The 23,279-nt window shown below is 44.9% G+C and overlaps 3 protein-coding genes across 4 annotated transcripts in view; 2 read left to right on the top strand and 1 right to left on the bottom strand.

The window, feature by feature from the left end:
* Window positions 1–8,847, bottom strand: part of rap1gap2a (RAP1 GTPase activating protein 2a) — a 72,458-nt gene extending 63,611 nt beyond the window's left edge. The window contains exons 1-2 of the mRNA XM_076282653.1: window positions 8,771–8,847; window positions 5,485–5,520 (exon numbers count right to left, since the gene is read on the bottom strand). Coding sequence (XP_076138768.1) covers window positions 5,485–5,520; window positions 8,771–8,814 — 80 coding nt within the window. The 5' untranslated portion in view covers window positions 8,815–8,847. The remainder of the gene's footprint in view (window positions 1–5,484; window positions 5,521–8,770) is intronic.
* Window positions 8,848–17,150: 8,303 nt separating this feature from the next.
* xaf1 (XIAP associated factor 1) lies at window positions 17,151–19,735 on the top strand. Of its 2 annotated transcripts, none has more exons than XM_076282648.1 (8): window positions 17,151–17,242; window positions 17,489–17,624; window positions 17,728–17,784; window positions 18,267–18,501; window positions 18,720–18,787; window positions 18,881–19,075; window positions 19,274–19,333; window positions 19,427–19,735. In XM_076282648.1, the coding sequence occupies exons 1-7, from the start codon at window positions 17,196–17,198 to the stop codon at window positions 19,328–19,330; spliced, it is 795 nt and encodes a 264-aa protein (XP_076138763.1). In that variant the 5' UTR covers window positions 17,151–17,195; the 3' UTR covers window positions 19,331–19,333; window positions 19,427–19,735. The 2 variants fall into 2 exon arrangements, with proteins under 2 accessions (XP_076138763.1, XP_076138762.1); XM_076282647.1 differs by having other exon boundaries at window positions 19,274–19,337.
* A 121-nt stretch (window positions 19,736–19,856) lies between these two features.
* Window positions 19,857–22,476, top strand: LOC143121943 (F-box only protein 39-like). The gene is made up of 3 exons (XM_076282649.1): window positions 19,857–21,186; window positions 21,928–22,104; window positions 22,224–22,476. Exons 1-3 carry the CDS (start codon window positions 20,035–20,037, stop codon window positions 22,350–22,352), a joined length of 1,458 nt encoding a protein of 485 aa, XP_076138764.1. The 5' UTR covers window positions 19,857–20,034; the 3' UTR covers window positions 22,353–22,476.
* The last annotated feature ends 803 nt before the right edge of the window (window positions 22,477–23,279 follow it).

Here is a 23,279-nt window from a genome sequence, read left to right as displayed (position 1 = left end):
ATTATTTGTCTCATTTTCTTTTACCTCACCCTCCTCCCTGCTTTCTCTCCTCTCTCCATTATCCCTCTCCCTCTCTCTTTCCTCTTTTTTCCTCCCTCTCTTCTCCCTCTCTCCTCTTCTCTCCCTCTCTCTCTCTCTCTCCCTCCCTCAGTGAAGCAGACGTGACCAGGCATGTAGGAGAGATGCTGCTCAGACACACTGGCCCTGCTGCTGGCCCTGAACGGTCTGTGGACTCCGGTCAATTCTGCACCCCAGCTGTCTGTGCCAGACGCTCCAGAGCGCCGCTTCATGACCTCCAATAACACGTTTGTCTGGCTGGAACACCTGAGGAGACCAGCTCTGTATTTCCAATTCTCAGAGAAACCACACAACTCGTCAAAAAAAGAGAGACATTTTTTTTTCTCCGGCCAAGGCACTCCTTAAGTAAAATGTCTTTATTTACAATTACATGTCCTAAATGGACCAGTTAAAAAATTTTTTTTCATAGTTTGGCTGGTCCTGCGACTTATAGTCAGGTGCGACTTATATGTTTTTTTCCTGTTCATGATGCATTTTTTGACTGATGCGACTTATACTCATAAAATACAGTACAGTGTGTGTGTGTGTGTGTGTGTGTGTGTGTGTGTGTGGTTTATGTAAATGTCCAGACAAGCAGAGGAAGTCGGCGAGGTAAGACAATAGGAACTGGATCATTTTGGATCATTTGCCACAGTGGAACATGGTTTAGGGCTGTACCCAGCTGTGTGAGACAGGAGCTTAAGAGGTGAACTGTGCTGTGACTATTCTGTGTGAGAGAGGAACTTATGAGGTGAACTGTGCTGTGACTATTCTGTGTGAGAGAGGAGCTTATGAGGTTACCTGTGCTGTGACTATTCTGTGTGTGTCTGTTCTGCAGCAGTCATGTCTCAGTGGTGATGCTGGAACAGAAGTGTGGGTTGGGGGAAAAAAATGCACAGAATTGACCTGTCGCTAAGCCCCGCCCCCCATTGTTACCGTGTGAAAACTCAGACAAACAAACCTACGGAGCCCCGGATATGTCATGGGGGAAGTTGTGGCCACGAAATAGCAATTCGTTCCCACAAAATAATAAGTTGTGGCCACAAAATAGCAATTCGTTCCCACAAAGTACTAATTTGTGGCCACGAAATATTAATTCGTTCCCACGAAATAGTAATTCGTTCCCACGAAATAGGTAATTTGTGGCCACGAAATAGGTAATTTGTGGCCACGAAATATTAATTAGTTCCCACGAAATAGTAATTTGTGGCCACGAAATATGTAGTCTAACGTGCACTGGACAGCTGGGTGAGCAAATCGAGCGCCAGTAGAAGCCTGTCGTGTCTTTTCTCATCACTCCCCACCAGCTCTCAATTCTCTGGTTTGCAGTGGTTTTCTCCGAGTGCAACGATGATAGACAGACATCATTTGGACAAAACATAGAGCATATTAACCTCAGCCAAATGCCATCCTGTTACGTCCTGTTATCACGGAGTTACAGGCGATAAACGATTTCTGATGGACACAAGTTTACTTCATTAGCGGTTTATTTTTTTTGATTATTAAAGAGTGTTTTTCATTTAAAGGTTTGACTCAATGCTTATTCAGTAGAGCATTTAGTGCTCTCCCCAATCCCAGACGTTCACATTGCATGTTTGTTTGTAATGGATGCAAAACAGCCTATAATGTCTATGGGGGGACGATTGAAACACCTATTTGTCCCGACCAGGCAGTAAACCCCATTTATTCTAAGTCAATGCACACGTATCTGTGTTTATACTATATTTTATTCAGGTGAGACATGGAAAAGCAGTTTTAGAAAGATGCAAATATATTTGGGGCTATCAGGTAGGGGGTCAAGTTTTGCCATGTTAACCTATGGAGACTGACGGCCTGTGGGTCATGAAGCGCACTTATTTGGATGTGTGGTGGCTTTAACCACATAAAAACAGAGTGAAATAACATTTTGTACTATAGAAACATTATATAATTCGAAACATGCATTATTCTAGCTATATTAATGGCATAGTGCATGCTATTTCCATAACTGCGAAATACGCGCATCACCATGACGGCAATGAGTTGTTAACAGACATGAACCAAGACATATAGCCCAGCAGCAATCTATCTAAAATAACACAGACTTGAAGTACCATTCATGGTATGTTGTCAAATATTGAAGTTGTGGGAAGTTTACATAATTTAAGCTGTATGTTTCATTCGTCCCCCATGCTGTTTCATTTGTCCCAGCCAGGAGGGACGAATGAAACATAATGCACGTTCGACTTCTCCTTAAATAACTCTTGAACTGTATTTGACAGAGGACAGATGTAGGTTGCTAGTGACAAAATATTAACTTTCAGTGTTTTACAATGTCTTTGTAAATTACGTTTCATTAAAAAGTGTTTCATTTGTCCCGGTTCTCTATCAGCCTCGGCGTTGCTCCTGACCGTCCATCTATCTCGGCACAGGTCCTCGGGTCAGCACACCTCTGCGACGCGACGTTTTACAAAAGATAAAAGTGCCCGATATACAGTATGATTTCATCAGCGCGCGGCGTATGCAAATAATAACAAAGAAATGGAACAGTGATGGGTGTGTGGGTAGAAGGCGTGAGATGAGATGAGGATGGGGAAAAAGTGAGAGTGAGGAGGGGGGGGAGAATGAAGATTCACCTCCAGCTATCTGATGCATGTTTTAATGGAAATGTTGACGGCCGCCTTATAAAAAAACGCAAACGAGAGAGACACGTTCAAGTCGTACCTACGCCGGTGCAGCGACCTGGCTCTTAATAGTTGGAGATGCCTCTCGCTAATAATGAATCCCTCCAATGCCAGGCTTTTCAAAATGTCTTTGTATTTCATTCCCAGCCTAAAATAGCACTCTACCATACTATCCCTGTCCATTGTGTGAGCAGCGACTGTTCCTATTTGAGGAGTTGCGCTTGATTTGCTCATCCAGCTGTCCAGTGCACAGCCTATAGGCCTACCTATTTCGTGGCCACAAATTACTATTTCGTGGGAACGAATTAATATTTCGTGGCCACAAATTACCTATTTCGTGGGAACAAATTAATATTTAGTGGCCACAAATTAGTACTTTGTGGGAACGAATTGCTATTTTGTGGCCACAACTTATTATTTTGTGGGAACTAATTGCTATTTCGTGGCCACAACTTAATATTTTTTCCCCCATGACATATCCGGGGCTCCGTACAAACTAGACTTGATTAGAAATAGATTGTGGACAATGGCAGCTGACATGATATGAAAGCAGGCTTTGAGGACGTTTTGGTCGAAAAAGGATTTACTTTCCTCCAGAAGCTATCAAAAGGGACTTAATTATGCTATGGAGGGGTGTATTCAAAACTTTAGAATACATACAAGGTGACAAGCAGTTGTGGCAAGTAGCCGTGCAAATCACTGTGCAAAAAAACACTGACGTTAATGCTAGCTAGCTAGCTAGTGGAAGATTTATACTAAGATATGTTAGGTTACGTTAATATTTGATGTAGTAAGAATATAGTAGTTGGTTAATGAGCATTTTCATCTTGGGATTTAACAGGGAACCTGTGCCCACGTTGTTGGCTTAGTAGCCTACATTACGTCGAGCTGTTGCAAACGCGAGAGACGTCCTGTAGGCTACTGTTGATGAAAATATACCCCGTTTTCTAGCCTCTCGGGGTACCGGCTATCATTATTACACGTCCCCCTGCAAAACGTTTGACCATGGTTATCCGTCGGGGTTTTTTGAGTTAATAAACTCCATAAATAACCATTAATTTGTCATTTTATGCCTCCTCCCTGTTGTTTCCTATGGAGTTGTCCGAGCTGATGTCCGAGTCCCGTTGAGGCTGGACTGTCATTGGCTCATCAGGTTTCTACGGGTGGCGCTTAGCGACAGGTCAACAGACCTCTCCAGAATAAGTCCCGCCTCCTAACTTCCGTATCCATCCAACCTTCGGTCGTCAATTGTCTATGGGAAATAACATGGCGTTTTGAAAGATCGTACCTGTCAAACTCTGTAGGTGACAAAGTAGAAAAAGCTGCTGGGCAGATTGGTCTACACACTTCTGCCATCTAGTTTCCACTGGATTTTTTTATTTTCGGTGCCGTTTAAGTAGTATAGTCTGTAGTATACTACTTAAACTGCACCGACAATCAAAAAATCCAGTGGAAACTAGATGGCAGAAGTGTGTAGGCCAATCTGCCCACCAGCTTTTTCTACTTCGCTACCTACAGATGTTTTTCCGGTATGATATTTCGAAACGCCATGTTATTTCCCATAGACAATCGACGCCAGGAAGTTGGATGGATACGGAAGTTACGGAGGCGGGACTTATTCTGGAGAGGTCAATTGTTGTTTCATCACAACACGGGCTTGGCTAGCGGGCCAACTCAGAGAGGGTTCTGCTGAGCGGCTGGGGCCGAGGTGTGAGAGCTGAGCGATGGAGATACGAGTGCCAAAATGAGTCAAGTGAACGAGTGAATGTCTGAGTGGGACAGCACGTTGAGCCCAAATAAAAACATGAGTCAGTGATTATCTAAGCGAGACAGAGTGTGAGCGAGTGAGCGAGTGAGTGAGCGAGCGTAGCGAGCTAGTGAGTGAGCAAGTGAGCGAGCTTGGGAGTGAATTTGCAAGTGTGCCAGTTAGAGTGTACACAAGGGGAGAGAGACGGAGCGAGAGAATTCGAGCGAGCAGCTGAGCAAGCGAGTGAGTGTGTGTGTGTGTGTGTGTGTGAGTGGGCGAGTGAGTTAAAAGTGAAACGCTGTCGTATGCGATTGGTTTTGCCCTGCGCCGCCTGACGCACATTAATGGGCTTGAGCTGTGAATAAATCTTTACTCATGACACATAATTAAATAAAGTCCTTCATCTTGCCCCCGTTCACTCGTCGGAACAGATGAGGCTAATCAAATCGGACTGAGTCATTGAGATACAGTAGTGTACATTAACTGCACAGAGCACTGCAGGGACTGGTCATTCAGAAAGGATAGGGCCAGATGTTGTGTCCCCTGAGGGGGAGGGTGGAGGGCCCAGGTGGAGAGGTGTGCAGTGAGTGTTTCTGGGTGGAGGAGAGAAACTATCATACTGCAAGTGTTGGGCTTAGATATCAAAGTGCTGATCTGCCCACGCAATCTACCAAAAAGCAGTTGCTCCAGTGCTTGATTTCTAGATCTCTCTCTCTCTCTCTCTCTCTCTCTCTCTCTCTCTCTCTCTCTCTCTGTCTCTCTCTCTGACTCTGTATCCCTCCTTTTCTGTGGCACGGTGCAACATCTCTAACCATTTACTGCATAGTTTTTCATTCAACATGAGCGCCAGGGGAGCTTAACCTCAAAGGAGAGGGAAAAAAAGTTGCAAAAAGGCTCACACACACGCAAACACACAAACTGAATAAACAAACAGTGGATCGGTTGGAGAGGGCTCACAGATTGAACGACTCTGATAGCATGCACTCACGCTGGGTGCCGGTCAATAGTCAGACTCACCGGGCTTTCAGCGCAGCGATGCTGGACTTGTCGATCCTACAGAGAAACAGGAAGAGAGAAAAAAGAGAGAGAGGGTAAGAGAACTCAGATCAGATCACACTCACAGCAGAGCACTGACTAAAGAAATTGCAAAATGAGGCACTCCACTCACTCCCCACTGCTTCTGTGAAAGCATCTGATTTATGCATCCCTACACACAAATTTCACCCTACAAGCGTATCCTTCTCCACGACGACCCCCGTACACAGTATGTGATAGAAATTACAAGTGGAGACCTAGAGCTTGTATTAACTCATTACCCTCACACAGCCTCTCATTTCCCTCTAAAACAAATCAAATGATAGCAAACCAGGTCCTCTCAGAGGAACCAATTATTTGGATATGTGTGCCGCGATCAGTGACTCAGCAATAATCACTTGATTTATTGCCGGGAATGAGTCCATTTTCACCTTCCGTTGGTGCTGGAAGAAGGACCGGCAGTCCACTCATACCAGTAGACTTACATTACTCAATAACACATCAACAGGCTCCCCTTAGATGTGTAAAAGGCAAGGGAACCAAGAAAGCCTTTTAGCTCCCATTGCAACTTGAGTCATGCATAAACCATTGACGAGAGCTCTACCTGAACCACCGGTGCCACTTTTAATGTTTCACCGGTCTGTCGCACACAGAATGACCAGCACTGTGAGTCCCCCCCTCCCAGTGACATATTCATGGCCGCAAATCTCCAGAGCCTGCCGACTATGGGGGGTGCTCAAGAGGGGAGGGGAGATAGATAGGACCTGATAGGACCTGATTACACACCGCAGGAGATAAGACAGAGAGGAAGAGAGAGTGTGTGTGTGTGAGAGGAAGAGAAAATGTGTGTGTGTGTGAGAGAGAGAGAGAAAGTGTGTGTGATAGAGAGAGAAGGTGTGTGTGAGAAAAAGAGAAAGTGTGTGTGTGAGAGACAAAGTGTGTGTGTGTGAGAGAAAGTGTGTGTGAGAGAGAAAGTGTGTGTGTGTGAGAGAAAATGTAAACACAATAGAATGAATGCAGTTACAGAATTAATTATAGAATGTGGAAGAGATAAGTACTGCCACTGAGCAAGAGGAAGCCCAACTTTAGACAAGGTAAACAATTATGGCTTTCACAGTAATGATTAAACTCATTTCTTTTTCTTTCAGTGACATAGCCATGCGAGGAAAGACATAGCCACTACACGGCTTTTGGTGCCGTCTGAGACACGTGCCTGTGCCAGTACAGTATGTAGCGTTGTCATGGACACCGAGATGATGCTGCTGGCGCGGTGGCGTTCTTATCTTTCTGTACATTTGTCCAGTATGGAGAGCACGCGTCTGCTGTCATTACCTCTCTCTCTCACTTCATCTGTCCCTGCATTATCACAGAGCTGTTTCCTGGTTACATGCGTGTCCCATTTACCCTGTCGTATCTGGGCTAGTGTAAATGATGGGAAATGTACAGCGAGGTGTGATTTACTACTTCTGTGTTTAACCTTTGTGTGCGCTAGGTCTATTATATGTAAGAGCACATCAGCACATATAGGTGTTGCAGACCGATGTGTGTATGTGTGTCTGTGTGAGTGTGCCTGTATGTGTGTGTGTGTGTTTGGATATGCATATGTGTGCATGTCGAGAAGCTGACTGTATGTGTAGGGAGAGAGTGGTTGTTTGTTAAATGTTCCCGTAACCACAAGGTTTTCTAGAAATTTCCCGAGGTGAGCAGTGGAGCTAGAGACGCATCGGCCATCGGAACAGTCCTTCCTGAGACCACCAGCCAGGCCATGGGCACATGTATTATTCATGGCGGTATACTTTCATTCTGTGAACATTTAAGCGATCATCATCAATCTCTTCTACCTTCCACAACCTTTGCGATCTCATCATCAAGACTTTACACATTGTCATTCGTTCTGGCCAATGTCACCCAACTACAAAACGATCCTTTCTGAGCCATAAAATCCAATGAGGGATTAAACTGAGTCATTATTGTGACAATATTTTCCCAGAAGCAACCCCCCCGCCCCACCTACTCACACACACAGTTGAAATCTTGTTTTTGTTTCCAATTCCAGACACTTTGGTGTCTAAACTTTAACAAATGATGCCCTCTTAAGTATTCAGAGTGGTCACCAAAGCCCAACTCCAGTTAAATGGAGCATCACTATACATCTCTCTGAGCTTCACAGGCCATTTTCTGCACTGATGCCCATCTCTAACACGTAACGACAGGCAAACCAAATAAGGCTTGAGAGCTCCGTCAATAGCCGAGTCCACCGACTGTGAAGCAGTGTGTGTCTGTGGTGTAGAACATGCTGTTTCTTGATCCTTTATCGGTTTCTCTTTCCTTTTCTTTCCTTCTTTCCTTTTCTCTCGTTCTTTCTCTCTCTATCTCTTCCCCTCTCTCCGTCTCAGAGAGAACACCATGCATGCAACACCTCTCATAGGGTTGGATAGTCTTTGTGCCACACAGCCAATTAAACCTGACTAAGCCAGCCCACATGGGGGTCCACACACACACACATCTATCTCGCTCCACTGCTCACAGCTCTGAGCAAAGTCAGGTGGCTACTCCTTTAAGAGTTTAAAAAAAAAAAAAAAAACAATCACACTTTGCCTTGAGATCTCAATCGTCATGCAGACAACAGCACAGAGCCTGAATTTATGTATGAGCTCATCTCAGAAACGTAAGAGGCTCTGCATCACAGCTAAGGAGATATCAGTGCAGCCTTATCGCACAGTCAACCACATAAATCATCTCTCTTCCTAAAGCTAGTTTCTCTTGATAGTCTCACGAACAGACTATTTGAAACAGCTTAAGGTTAGAAATACTTAGAACCTCTAGAACTTCAGATCTGAAACGACATGTTAATATTTAATGACAATGTGATTCCACTAGCAAAGATATAAGTTGCAACTCTCAGAAATAGAACTAGACAGACAGTACACATTAAGAAGAAATGATGGATGGAGACATACTAGTTAACAGTTTTCTTTTGCAAAGCCATAATGGATGCAGTCAGCACAGTGTCCTTCAGCTGACTGTGCCTCTGCTGTCTGAGAGCTGAGAGACACAACATGTCCACATACAGCTGAGTTGATGCAGTGGCTTGAGAGCTGCACAGTGCACAAGGCCGTCCAACCCACCCTTCCTTTAATAGCCTCCACTCGACACACACACACACACACACACACACTCACACACACACACACACATAGAGAGAGAGAGAGAAAGAGAGAGAGAAACACAAAGGTACAAAGCTGTGGGAAGACCAACAGTGACATACCATCCAAATCCTCCAAAAGACACGCTCCTCTTTCGCCTCAGCATAATGAAGTGACGTGCTGGAGAACTTTCTCACTCTTTTTTTTCCCTCCCTCTGTCTGACCCCACCACACACTTCCAGGCTCAGAGCCAGACTGAGGGAAGTAGCAGGGAGGCTCTCGGCTGCTTTACCTCCTCAGCCACTCACAGAGGGGTGTGTGGTGGAAGTGAGGCTTAGTAAAACGGGCATTCTCTGTCTCACTCTCTCCCTACCACACCACGGCATATCTCTAGCAATCAGTTATTTACTTGTCTTGTTTTAGTTATGACTACAGTATTGCATCTTATGGCTTTGGAATAACATTGTCACTAAATATTAACATGTCTCAGGTCTGAAGTTCTACAGGTTAGTAGTATTGTCTATTTATAACCCTGAGCTGTTTCACTTAAACACACTGGAAGTGAGAAAAAACTTGCGGCAAAGCTTGCAGCCACTCCCATAGAAATGGGATTGCTACTTCCACAATTGCTTTGGTCATATGATTGATATCTGGCAACAAACCTTGAAGTAATAAGGCAGTAACTTCTCCCTTCCGCAAGCTCTCCTGGCAGCTCTGTGAGAGTAAATCTGATGGATGTTCCTGTTCTCGTTTGGGAGCCGACTAGAGGCACAGGGGCCAGAAAAAACCAACAGAACACAGAGGCCATTTCAATAAAGCTGCTAAGAACATCAGACGCCAGAGTGGAGCGGCTCAGAGGAGAGGAGGAAAAAACAACAGTGCATTAACAGGGATCACGAGCCACTGAAACAGCAGCGGTGTCATTTTCTCAGCAGCCCTAAGAAGCGCTCGCTGCAGTGCTCCGTCCCATTAGCTCGAGCGGCAAACGGAGGCTCTCCCCCCTTGCAAAACAGCATCATTTATCATAAAAGCCTCCCGCTTTTGATGGTGCTGTTTGCAATGCTGAGATTATGCCGGCTACGTCTACGTCTTCTAAGTGCTATTTAGTAAAGGCTAATGTGGAGGAAACAAGGTGGACACGCAGAGGCCCAGTGATTAAGAATTGGACATCATATCTGCATTATCAGGCTGAGTGTCTCTTGAACTCGCCTGGCTGGCATTTAATGGGAGGCCTGCCACTGTTGCTCTGTAGGCTCGGGGAGTGGGCGTGCAACCTGATGATGCTTCATTATCAGTAAGAGCAGTCCTAATTGATTGAATCGAGAGGGGGAAAAAAACACACACTCTCCTCTCTCTCTCTCCACTCTGTGTGGATGGGGTAAAAGAGTGGATGGATGGAGGAGGGAGAGAATAAAAGAAAGAAAAAGAGAGAGAGAGAGGCACCCCATGCCATGAGAAAATCTGTCGCTCTGCGAAGCATGACAAAAATGCCGCTGCTGAAAGGCCACAGAGACACAGTGATCTGGCCCCCAGGAGAAAACAGCACATTGATCCGTGACTTCAAAAATGCTCTCATACATCTCAGATGTCTCCCGTCAGCTTTGGACATGGTAACCTGGGCGCTGGGCTCGGCTCGAGTTTGGATTAATCCTGCCCTGGGACGCAACGGTGGTAAATTACAGAGACAGCACGAAGACATGCTGGAGAGCACGGAGGGGGGTTGTACAAGGTGTGACATCTCGTTTGGCCCGTGTTGCTATGGGGTCGACTCATTTATGCAAAGGGCACAAACAAGTCACAGGAAGGATTAATATCGTTGGACGGCAACTATGCCAACACAAGCAGTTATGACCAAAGCACTCTAGAATCTTTGGTTATGACTTGACATTGCGACACCAGAATACAGCAAGCTTGTACAATGAAAGAGGCACAGCAAAAACAAACTTGTCATCTGAAATTATAACAGGATTTTTCCATGGCATCTGAGCTCTCAATAACCTGGTTAGTGTCCTGAATCTGTTCCGTTTAGTGGACAGAATGTACAACCCACGGGACACGACGAGCACAACAAAAGAAGCGGTGCTTTGGTGGGGACGGGCCCAGTTCTAAGGACGTGCCAGATGATTTAATTGGACTGATGAGATTAAGAGTGGCTGCACAGCATTAGCAGAGAGCATCAGGGGCTAATGTCGTTTCCTCCTGGATGAGTCATCCGCACCAAGCCGCGGCTCCTGTTGCCCCTCTCTAGCGGCTCAAAAAGCGAATGGGATGGCAAGGCTAGCGGGCGACCATCCATATGGGAGCATCCCATTTGTGAGAGTGCTGCTGGAGGAGCCGAGTAGGCCGCTTCTTTGACAGACAGGTCCTATTTTACTTTTCTCCATGATCCATTGTCTCCTAATAATCAGTGGAGAGTATGGGGTAGGAGGACATATAGAACAAGAGACACACAGATGGAAAGAGCAAGAGAAAAGAGAGAGGGACAGTGAGAGAGAACAGAGTGATGAGAAGAAAGAGAGAGAGAGAGAGAGTGGAAAACAGAGAGAGAGAACATGGGCAAAGTGCCAAAATTGCAATCCACTCAAGGTTAATCATTGAGTGTTGAAAGGGAGGGCAAAATGGTTTTGAGTAGAGGAATGGGCTAATGACTGAGCTCAGAGGGCTAGAACAGCTCCCATACACATTCATGGCAATAGCATACTCAGGTACATCAGTACGGGCTGAATGTAACAATGCCTTTGCATTGCAAGATCAATTACATCTCAAAGTTGCTAATTGAATGCCTCCCTGCGATTGCTGTAAATCAATATAACACTATGATCAAAATAGAAATTGTACATGACATAGTGGATGCAAAGACTATGATGTACATGGCATGTGCATGGGAATGGCAAGCCAAGCCTTGTCTATAATATCATGCTAACATGGCGGTACACCCAAAGCACATTGGCGTTTAAAGCCTTGTCTATGTTGGCTGGATGCACAGGAGCAGACTGCTGCTGATCCCCAGCTGATTGATGGTCCTATTTTTTCCCCTGCAGCTAGCTCCCTGTGTGTGTGTGTGTGTGTGTGTGTGTGTGTGTGTGTGTGTGTGTGTGTGTGTGTGTGTGCGGGTACTAAACCAAACGCTGCACTTTATCATTCCATTATTACGGGCAGTGGGAGCTCAGTCCCAGCTGAGGCCTGCAGCAACGTTAAGGCTCATTACATCACCTGTCTGGCCGTCATTATCATCTTCATCTGCCTCTTAGAGTGTCACCACGGCTCATAATGGCATCCTATTCTCTCTCTTCTTCCCAGCTTCTTTCTCTCTTATTCTCAGTCTCTATCAGTTCTTCCCCTCATTCATTTTCTTTCCATCCCATCCCCCTCTTTCATGTTCCTCCATCATAAATCAGCATAGCCTTTTGCATATTTTCTTTATGGGTTCTTATCCTCTATAATCCTTCATACTCAAACCAGCACCATCACTAGTAGCAGCAGGAGCAGGAGTGGTGCTTTGTGCTGGTGGATTGCGGAGAGCGTGACCAAACGAGCTCACACACATGCCCAATCCACTCTCTTCCCTTCTCTCTCTCTCTCTCTCTCTCTCTCTCTCATGCCCACGCCCACACACACACACACACACTCACACACACACCACTGACAGCTGCCAAGGTCTGTGGTTGTCGGCTTGCCACACTTCCTCTGTTTTACTGACAGCAGAGTGACACAGGAAAAGGAAAAAAAAATCTGTCTGGCTGTTGTTTCAGAACTTTTCTTTATGTCACATTTTATTTTTTCTCTTTCTCTCTCTCTGTCTCCCCACTTTATCTCTCTGTCTTTGCACCTGCTACAGAGTGCACCCAGTTGGGCTTGACAGTTGGCATGTCTAATAATACAAACTACAGCCTTGTGGGGGGGCGTTTGGGAAGACAAGATGGCACACCGACGAAGACACATGGTACCAGATGAGCGCACCAGGGGAGTTCAAAGTCTCCGCTCACAGCTCAGGTGACTCAAACGTGTACACGCACACACATACACACACACACACACACACACGCATGCACGCACGCACGCACGCACGCACACACACACACACACACACACTGTCAAAGTTTCGCCAATCCCACACACCAGACAGATATGTCAATGGGGAAATGGGATGAAGGAAAGGACACATGCATAGGGTGATGGAAAGAAGCTGACAAAGGGAGGGGGGGATGGAGGGAAGGGGATGAAAAGAAAAGAACGACAGAAATAAATCTGAGAGGGATGAGAGAGAAAGCCAGGCAGCAAGGGTGAGGGTGGGAAAGGAGAGGCATGCAGACTGGCTGGTACAGAAGTGAGACAGAGAGACAATGGGGAAAAAATATCTGGTGATTGAATAAGGGGGCAATTATAGAGCAGTGGTGGGCAGAGAGAGAGAGAGAGAGAGAGAGAGAGGACACTGATTAGAGCTGCAAAAGAATGCACAGAGCCAGGAGAGTCGCAGCCTGTAGACACCCTTTCAGCAGACATCAGAAATACAAATGTAGAAGTGCAAAATCTGCTATTAAGCAAGCTTTCAGGCATTTTAATACATTATGCTCAAGTCCTTGAGGGAAATATAACAAATTGCAAGAAGTAAATTTAATAAAAACTTAAGCTATTGTGAAGATTCATTTCACAGCTGTGGATTGGATTCTCTAAATTACTCTGCACACTTGAATGTCAGATGTTGAATTAATGAATCAATTTGTTATGCGGCAAATCACAGCTGAAGTTTTTTTTTTTTTTACACAAAACATTGCAATTTTAGCAGACAATACCAATTATAAACCCTTGTAATACTCAGCTCAGAGTACCGGTAATGTAGTCAGTGCTGCCAGATATCTACTTGACATATACTCTACCTCATCTACTGGGTCTTGCCGCTTATTGCTATTTCACACATTACCCACTGTAATTGAGTCATCCGTCAGAAAGGCACAACCCCCCACTGCATGCAGTATGCAGCTCGAACAGTTTGCACACAGGAACAATTGAGTACATAAACTAGCAGAGAAATGCAATGACTAGAAACAAACAATACAAGCACAAGTCATAAAAAAGTCACGTGCTCTATGTACCACATTACATAAAATAAAATAAAATAAAACCACTTTTAATAAATACAGATCATTACTGCGATTCATGCAGGTGCCTATAGGATCTGCACCACTGCCATGTGCGTGACTGTGATACGCAAGCAAGTGAATGTGAACATGAACAATGGCACAAGGGAAATGAAGACTAACTGTCCCTGCAGCACGCACACCACGACCAGAGGGAGACCGACCCAACAACAGCCTGCCGCCTGCACCAGCCTGGGGACGGCGAGAGCTCTCCCACACGCTGGGATGCATAGCAACAGTTTAGCAAGCTCTCCCTGCCAACATATTCTTTCCCCACAGTTAAGGGGGCAAAACAACAGAGGACAGCGCGTGAGAGAGAAATGTAGGGGACATCCTGTGTCACAGTTGGTCATTCATGCGGTATTCTTACCTCGAGTCCCCCACGGTTCCTTTGCAGGCAGGAGTAAACATTGCAGCACGAGTGACTTGTCCAGCATGAGAGACGTGCGAGCGGTGAGAGATACAGCGAGAGAGTGAGAGGCAGAGAGAGAGCGAGAGCAGAGAGATGAGAGGAGAGGAGAGGAAAGTAGAGGAGAGGGGAGGGAGGGAAAGGAGGGAGAGCAAGGAAAGGGGGAGGAGAAGGATGGCAGAGGGGGAAGGAAAAGAATGAGAGCAAAAAGATGAAAAGCGGAGCGAATGAGATGCCACAAGACAGAGAGGGAGTGGAGAGATGCCTTCGCTTTGAGAAGTGGGGGGAGGGGGCAGGCTATGCACTGTGGGCTTTTCTGATGGTAGAGACTTGTGTAGCTTGTAATGATGTGTGGTCCATAGGAGCTCATGAATTTATAGGGAAAGAAGGAAAAAACAAACAGCAAATTATAAAGAAATCAGGAATACAGCAAAGAGAGAGAGAGAGAGAGAGACTTTCACGAGCCCTATCCCTGCAGATGCATGCCCGCCAACACGTGACACCTGATAAAACATCTCCCTCCTTTTGGACACCTTGCCTCTAGACAACTGCAAATGAGGTGCAATCATATCAATACCGCCACATGTGAGCCCAAAGAACAGCACCACCACCAACCACCACACGCAATCAATATTCTAAAAATGGTTCCTGGAAATCACAGCTATCAAAGGGCACAAACACTATTTGCTATTGATTTTGCTTGTGGCCATGTCAAAGGGCTGGTAAAAAGAATGAGCCAGCCTTGTTGCCAGCCATGGCTCTAGGTCGGTGGGGATCAGGGGGGGTTGGGGGTGGCAGCGGCTGTGAGGTACTAGTGCGCACTGTGAGAAGCTCAATCTCCTACCACCCCCCTTCAATACCCACCCTCCAGGTCCTGTTTAATCAATTTTTCCCTTGCTTGCCCTGTCCTGCATCGCCAGCGCCATTCATTCATCTGTTTGCTTAATACCCTGTGCTTTTCATTGGCCTCCCTCCCTCCCTCTCTCTCTCTCTCTCTCTCTCTCTCTCTCTCTCTCTCCTCTAGTCTAGTCTCCGGGTGGTTTTGAAATAAGACAACCTCGCAGAGTTCTAATTGGTGCCATTTCTTTGGTTGCCTTGGAAACCTGTTTTTTTCCCGTCAAAAAATGCACATTGGAATCCTGCCAAAGGTTTGAATGACTTTATTTTGTTTACAGTAATCCCAAAAACGTGTGTGCTCACATATATTTCTTTCTTTATTTCTTTATTTCCACAGCAGTTTCCTTGGTGCTCTGTTTTGTTGGATCACATGATGCTCAAATTTCACAGCAGGCTAAAAATGGGCACCCGTTTCAGAGAACTATGCTGTGTAGACAACAAGTCCACATGGCAATTAACCACACAGCTAGATCCTTGTGAACATGTTGAGGTGAAGCATTTCTTTATATATACAAAAAGGGGTCAATTTACAGATTAATGAGTCCTCTTGATCCCTGCGTGCACATGCTTGGGTTGAATTTGGCTCAGGCCTGTGTGATAAATCAAGCAGGGTGGGAAATGGCTGAACTGACAAAGCCAGTGGAAAACACCCCAGGAAGGGCTTCTTATTACAGAGGGAACATGCGCATCTGCACATCTGCTATTCTTTCATAGAGGAGCTTGAGCTTATCTTTTTATATCTTGGGGGTAAAAATAAAAGCAAGCCTTGCACTGCATTGTACACTTAATGCCATCCTTCTTACTGAGAGGGAAGAACAAGCACAACTGTAAAACATGTTAAGTAATTTTGCAACTATCCCCATGATGCTATTGTGATTGTCTAGTTATAGCCTATATGTGATATTTTTTAACGTTTAATCTTATAATGTTGAAACACATGCACAACAGTAACTAATAAAATCGTGCAATTGTAAACAGGAAGTGTGGGGCAGCTGAAAGTGATAGAGCATCCTTATTGCAGTGTTATGTGTTGGCTTTGTTTATTACTGCGAAGAATAGAAAACCCCCAGCTTCATCCTCGCCCCTGAGAAGCTGATGAGTGAACAGTAGAGATGAGAGCTATGACATACTGTTTCAGAGCCAGAAGGATATAGACTAGAGCATGTGTTCTCACAGACACACACACACACACACACACACACACACATGGAACGATGTGTGCACACTTCCAGGTCTGAGTGTGTTCCCACCTTTACAAATAGGTCTACATGTTCTGGTTGTTTTTTGTATACACACAGAGAGAGAGAGAGAGAGAGAGAGAGAGAGAGAGAGAGAGAGAGAGAGAGAGAGAAAGAGAGAGAGATACACACTGACATACACACTGCCACACATGCACATGACTAGTTATGCATGTCACACATTGTAAGTCTGAAAAGCCCAAACATCCAATATGCCTCCAGTCTGAGTGAGGAAAAAGAACTACACTCATTACTAACTACAGCTGACGTCTGGCAACTCGACTGGAATCAGGAAATTAACCAGCCAGGGTAAGTTCACCCCCCAGCACATCTGAGTGCAAACGGGGGAAGCAATGACATAATTGCCATTGCCCTCAAGTGACACTGGTGTTTTACCAATCTCTGATCCTGCTAAAAATTCCTGGGCAGGAAATTTCAATCCAATAGCATAGCATATGATTAGTGCTAGGATCAGTCATAGGTTCAAGGAACTTGCAGTCTAAAGATTGTTATGCCCAATGGACTTATCTGAAATACCACCGACTTTAGAAAATACATGATATTGATTGAATTAATGGTAGAATGCCATACTGAAAATAACATTTCGAAAGTTAATGGTAGGCTACTTGAGGTCAGTCCACTGGATACAGACTATCTCAGCGAGTGTAACATTGTATGTGGAAAATCTAAAAAAGAATAAAATTGAAAGATCTAAATGGAAGGCAATTGGCAATGTCAAACTCATCAGTTGAATGAGCAAAAGGTGGCGCAGTTTCGCCTTATTAATGTCAATCAATGTTATATTAAGGTTTCAGTTTCAGTTCCAATGAAGTGCAAAATATGTTATTTAACACGCTAGCCTACAATGGAAAACAACGGCAACAACGAAGAAACTGTTCTCTGTGGAAACTGGTAAGTCTGTGTTTAGTTGTAGCCTATCATACTCGACGATGTTTGTCGGCGTAGCTTACTCTGTCCAGTGACAATATTGTACAATTTTAAAATGTTCATTTATTGTGAAGTAGCCTATCTTGGTAGGACCTATACTGCAAAACTGAAAGTGAAGAAAGGAAAACAACGCTGACTTCAGAGAAAATGTATTTAAGTGTAAAACAATCTTTACTGAATGTTACTGTTTTGTATTACTGTATGTCAAAGTAAAAAGGACATCGCGAAATCAAATTTCGCACTTCATGAGCCTCATTGTAGACGGTTCTTATGTGTCTGCCCTGACTGCGATGAGCCGGTTCCGCGAGAACAGCTCGAGGAACACCACTCAGAACAACACATCCAGGTAGTCCTACATAGTCTGCTTTCAACCGAAATGTGCTATATTTGTTAGTGGGTAGTAGAGAATTTGGACTTTGATTTCATGTGTTTTATGATTATCTGAATAGGTGAATTGCTCCAAGTGCAACGTTAAAGTGGAACGCTGCCACCTAATGGATCATGAGGTATGCTAGACAGGTGACTTGGCGTAGCCTAAGCCCTATCCCAGATCTCATAACAACCCGCATGACCCTCCACAGTGGCACATTCTGGCAATCACTGTATAAAGATAGCCTACAGCAACCAATGATTGTAAAAAAAGGAAAACCAGTAACTGTGTAGGCCCTATACAATAATTGGTGACAGTCATCATCGCCTTTCTCTCTCCAAGGACGTGCAATTGAAAGGCACACCATTGTCCTGACTAACTTGGCTCCATCTTGTTTTGCTAATTAGCTGAATGGCCTCATAGTGATCCTCTATCCTCTAGTGACCTCTTCAAATAACCTTGTCCAAAATTGACAATAAATCAGTTTGTTTAATTTAAGTTTGAATCACAGCTACTTTTAGGTCTACCTTCAACAAACGAAGATAAGAGAATCGTCAGGATTCACTATGTCCTGTAGAATTAAAAAAAAATCTGACAGAAGTGTTTCTTCTTTACCAGGCAGATGAGTGCAAGGAGAGGTTGGTCAGTTGTGAGTTTTGCCAGCTGGAACTCCCTCTGTCCACCATGGAGGAGCACACTGTGGCCTGTGGTAGCCGGACTGAGCGCTGCTTAGACTGTGGCCGCTATGTCACCCTGAAGGACCAACTCCGTCACGCCAAGATCTGCTCCTCTTCAGCGGCATCAGCAGATGCTATCACTGATGAGCAGAAAGCTGCAGCTCACGACACAAACAGTTAAGTACATATTCAGTGAGTTCTGTCATTTGGTCAGGTGCACTTCATAGTTTAACTTAGCTGTGATGTCGTAGGCTATTTTGTTATTTTAGTCCAAGGATGAAGACATTAGCCACAAGTGGCCACAATTCTGAATTTTACATAAAACGTACAGTTTGCAAGTTAAGGTGAATATCTTTACTTGGCTTCCAGTGAATCTATTGTCATTTGTTTTCAGGGCCAACTCTAGCTCTTTGCTGGAAATGCAAAAGTTCTGTTTTATCAGAATGCCTGGAGGAGCATCTGGTAGGCCCAAATGATAGATGTTGCACATTCACGCCATATCATTAGGTTTTTAAAAATCTATCCTTCACCTAACACTGCCCTCCCCCCTTCCAGTTTCAGTGCACCTCCCCCACACTATCCGAGGCCCAGGAGGACGAGAGAGACGAGCGGGCCTCAGCCCCGGAATCAGACTCAGATTCTGTGCTCCGTCTGTCTGATGTACTGAAGAGAGGAGAGGATCTGGACCAGATCAACACCTGTCCCATCTGCCACCTGGCTTTGCCACTTAAGACTCTCAGCTGGCACGTGGTAAGGAAATGTTTAAGGAAATGTCTTTTTGTAGGTGGTGGTTCAGTTTTTGCTGCAATGATTATAGCTGAAGAAAAGATGATTAGAACTTGCTGGTTCTCCTATGAATGATCTCAATGTGTTTGGTTCACGGTAGTCACTGAAATACTTTCATGGTGAAACAGATCTGGTGACAAGGCCATCTGTTTTCTCCCTTAGAAAAAGTGCAAAATTTTTGAACATCTGAAGTGCACTGAGATCCATGAAAGGAAGTGAAATGTAGGTAAGTCCACTGAAATATATTCACTACCTTATGATTATTAAATTAGTTGACAATCACAATGGTAAACCAATGTATATTTCCTTTCATAGGATGATGCGCCTGATGACCCTACAATTAGTGAACAAAATGTTCCTTCCATCTGTAAAGTACTTAGAAACGCTCACGCTAACTCACTTATGTTTGAAATATGTGAGCATTTAACATAGCCTAATGTTAGAAATTTGAAATATAAGATGGTTGTGATATCAATTCAGGAAAAAATAGAACAATAAATACAATATACAAATAAAATTCACAGATACGTTCAAATATTTTTCAAAATGTTTGTTTCAAACGTTTAAAATGTAAAATGTTGTTTACATTTCCATGACATCAATAAAGTTAATGTAAAGCATCAACTTTCCACCTTGTGCTTAAATCTAAACTCCTTTGAGCTTTGCACCACTATGAGGTCACAGATTGTTCATCTGATGTCATAGTGACAGCATAAGCCCTCATGTAATCATGTATTGACAATCATAACGCAACCCTATTGTTAACACCTCTGACCGAATGAGTCAGGTAGGTTAAGCAGACTGTAAGCAGGGGTAGCTATTGCACTTCCAACAGTGTCTTTAGGTTACTTAACAATTCCCATGAGGACTGTATGTCTTAGTGAAAATCATCTGTAACTTACCAGCCTACTATTTGTCTCTGAATGGAGTATCTTGAAGAAGGGGAAGTTCTTTCAGGTGATGACTGCGACACTCATGGACATCGGAATGGGGAAGAGGGTGAAACTGAACAAATGAAGTTAGAGAAGTTAGAGGAGGATAAAGAATGTGGTCAGTTCATGTGGTCCCTCCTTCCAGACACGTGTCTGCGGCAGGTGTTCTTGCACCTCCGTGACCGGGACCGGGTGCGCGCTGCCCTTGTGTGTCGCCAGTGGCACCACGTGGTGCGCTCTCCGTCCCTTTGGCGCGTGCACACCTTCAACTTCTCAGGCCGCGTGTCACGAACCCACCGCTCTGAGATGGACACGGCCGTCAACTTCGCCAAGACGTACGGTGGCTTCCTGGAGGACCTTGAGATCCGCTTCTCGCACCCCATCAACTCCCTGGTGACGCGGCGCTTCCAGCAGACCATGCGGGCGTTCCTGTCTGCCCTGCGCAAGGCCCGAGGCCGCCTGCGCTCCCTCACCGTCAAGCACATGGACCTGGACCGCTCGGCCTGGTGCCGTAGTGTGCGCAGCAGCCTGGTACGAAGCCTGACATTCTACCTGCGCAGAGAGGGCTCTTACCTGAACTACTTGAACCTCCGAGGGGCCCGGTTCTACCTGCTGCAGGGGCTGGAGGTCCTCGAGGCAGTCGCCGCGGCCCAGCAGCACGTGCACCTTGGCCGACGTCCCGGATTGGCAACCCTGAACTTGGAGGATTTTTTCTCCCAGTCGCTTGCTGTGTACAACAGCCCCGGCTTCGCTGAGGTAATGTGCCGGTTTAAGGGTCTAAGGTCCCTCACGATTAACTACAGCTGCATGTCAGAGCAGCTACTGGAAGCTCTGGCGGTGGCCTGCAAGGGTCTGGACAACAGCGGATCCCTGCGCTCTCTCACGGTGCGCTGCCACATCCATGAGCCACATGGCCAGGTGATCTGGGGCAGTGCCTGGTCCAACCTGGCCAAACGCTGCCCAGACCTCCGTGTGCACATGTCTGTGGAGCGAATCCTGAGCCTGGAGAGCCTGAACCGCATCCTGCTGCACGAGATCCCCGTGCGAGACCTGAGCCTCACCAGCTGCTACTTCAGTGAACAGGAATGGAGTGCCAAGCCTGCTCTGACCCAGGTGGTGCCCTGTTATAGACATAACTTACAGGTAAGACGGAGGCCCAAACATAACATGGATTAAATGCACCTGGACATGCATTCACCGACATTCATTTAGCAGATGTTTTTTATCCAAAGCAACTTACAAGTAGTGAACAGCATTCAATTCATTCATTAGTAGGCAAGGAGGCAAGGAGACTGATAACTGCATGACATTCTAAGCTACTCTGGTCAAGACCACTTTCATCAAATCAATAACATATATATCTCAAGGGTTTCCCCATAGACTTGGTGACTTCTGCAGTTTCTGCACAAATAGAGCAGGAAGGTGGGCAAAAATGACCCAAAGGGACAGCAAGAAAGCTCCAACAGACACCGCATTGCATGGGAATTGGTTTCTATTCAATAACCAAGCGAGAATAATTAAACATGAGTTTAGGGGGGTTTCAAAGGCTGAGAGCCACACAGACAAAGGTGGATGGTGGTGGGTGTTAAATGCAGCTCCCAGCCATGTTATTAACAAGGCGGCTGATGAATGAATGAGAAGCGGCATTAAAAAGTCTGGTCCGACTTGTGCCGGAATTGAATTGGTAGGCATTATGAGTCAGCTGCACTGACAACCACTCTGAATAATGTAACTTGCACTGCGGCTTGCAATGCTGCAATGTTCAATATGTGACCAGGGGAATCTGAACAATGTCATGTCTAAAAGATAAAATTGTATTCAACATTTAAAACGTACATCGTGTTTTGCGTTCTGAAAGCATATTCCTTTTTTCTCTCCTAACAGAAATTGAGTCTGGACTTGAACAACAGTCATGAGCAGGTTGACGAGGAACTAATGGAGTTGATTTTGATGTGCAAAAAGTTAGTCTACTTAAAGGTCTGGGCCTTCCTGGACATCAGCTTCCTAGAGAGGCTCATGCAGAGTCGGATAGAGAGGAAATGCATACTCAAAACCATAAAAGTAAGATGCATACTCAAAACCATAAAAAGTAAGACAAGGGGCAGTGGCTGTCATATAGAATGTGTTTTACGATGACATTGTACTGAGTGGTCATCTTGACCGGTGTGCTAACTTGGCAGGTGCGAATCTACACAAACAAGTATGAGACCCAGGAAGAGGACAATCAGCTGGATCAGATTCACCTACGCTACAGGAAACTCATAGACACTGAGCTCAACTACTTCGCTATCTCCTACCCCATGCTCTAACAGCACTGAGAACCAGCCGGAGCTCTGAAGCCCATTACAGCTGCACTTATCTCTTAGCTGTAGGCAGACATTACAGATGTATTTAGAAAATTAGATATGTTTCATGGACTTCAATTAAGATCTATTTGGCCCATGCTATAAATGTAAAATATTGTACCTAAATAAAAGGATCATGACCGTGAACAACCCCAAATAAGAAAAAGTTGGTTCTGTAAATGTTTAGGATATAGGATTTCAGTTGCAGTTTGAAGTATTCTTAATCATGTTTTTCATTCCATGATGCACCTAAATTGACAGGTCTGGACTACAGACAGGCAATTTTAGCACCTGGATTCTTCCTCTATGGAGAAATACTGTTTAACAGTTAGAATACATTGTTTTCCTTAAATATTCAAGGTCTTCCCTAGAAAAAAGCTTTTGATTGTGCCTTGCCAGATGTGCAAGATTCCCATGCTGTAGGCACGAATGCACTAATGCATCCAAGCAAAGGTTGGTTGCTTGAAAAGGCCCTCTCCTCTTTATTTCCAAAATTGATTTCCAAAAAGAATGGCAAATTCTGATTGGTCTAACCACAGGACTCTTTTCCATGTTACCTCAGTCCATTTTAAACAAGCTCAGGCTCAGATAAGACGGTAGTATTTTCTTTATCATGCCTCGATACATCTTTGGCTGCAGTTTTTGAATTGAGTATCAAACTGTGCACATAGACAACGGTTATCAGAGGTTTTCCTGAGCCCATACAATGACAGGTCTGGAAACAGGTCTGGTTTTGATGCAGTGCCATCTGCGTTCCAAAAGACCACGGCCATCCACTGTTTTTCAGCTCTTTCCCTTGTTTGCAAAGATTTCTTTGGATTCTCTGAATGTTTTAATGATATAATGTACTGTGATAAACTCCCCAAATACTTCACAAGAGCATTAAAATTA

The sequence above is a fragment of the Alosa pseudoharengus genome, unplaced genomic scaffold (assembly GCF_046254945.1).
Source record: "Alosa pseudoharengus isolate Yale_2024_CS ecotype anadromous, Long Island Sound unplaced genomic scaffold, YU_APseudo_1.1 YU_APseudo_1.1_scf_13, whole genome shotgun sequence".
NCBI classification, from domain to species: Eukaryota; Metazoa; Chordata; class Actinopteri; order Clupeiformes; family Clupeidae; genus Alosa; species Alosa pseudoharengus.
Note: the sequence above shows the minus strand (reverse complement) of the source record. Positions and strands in the feature narration are given on the sequence as shown.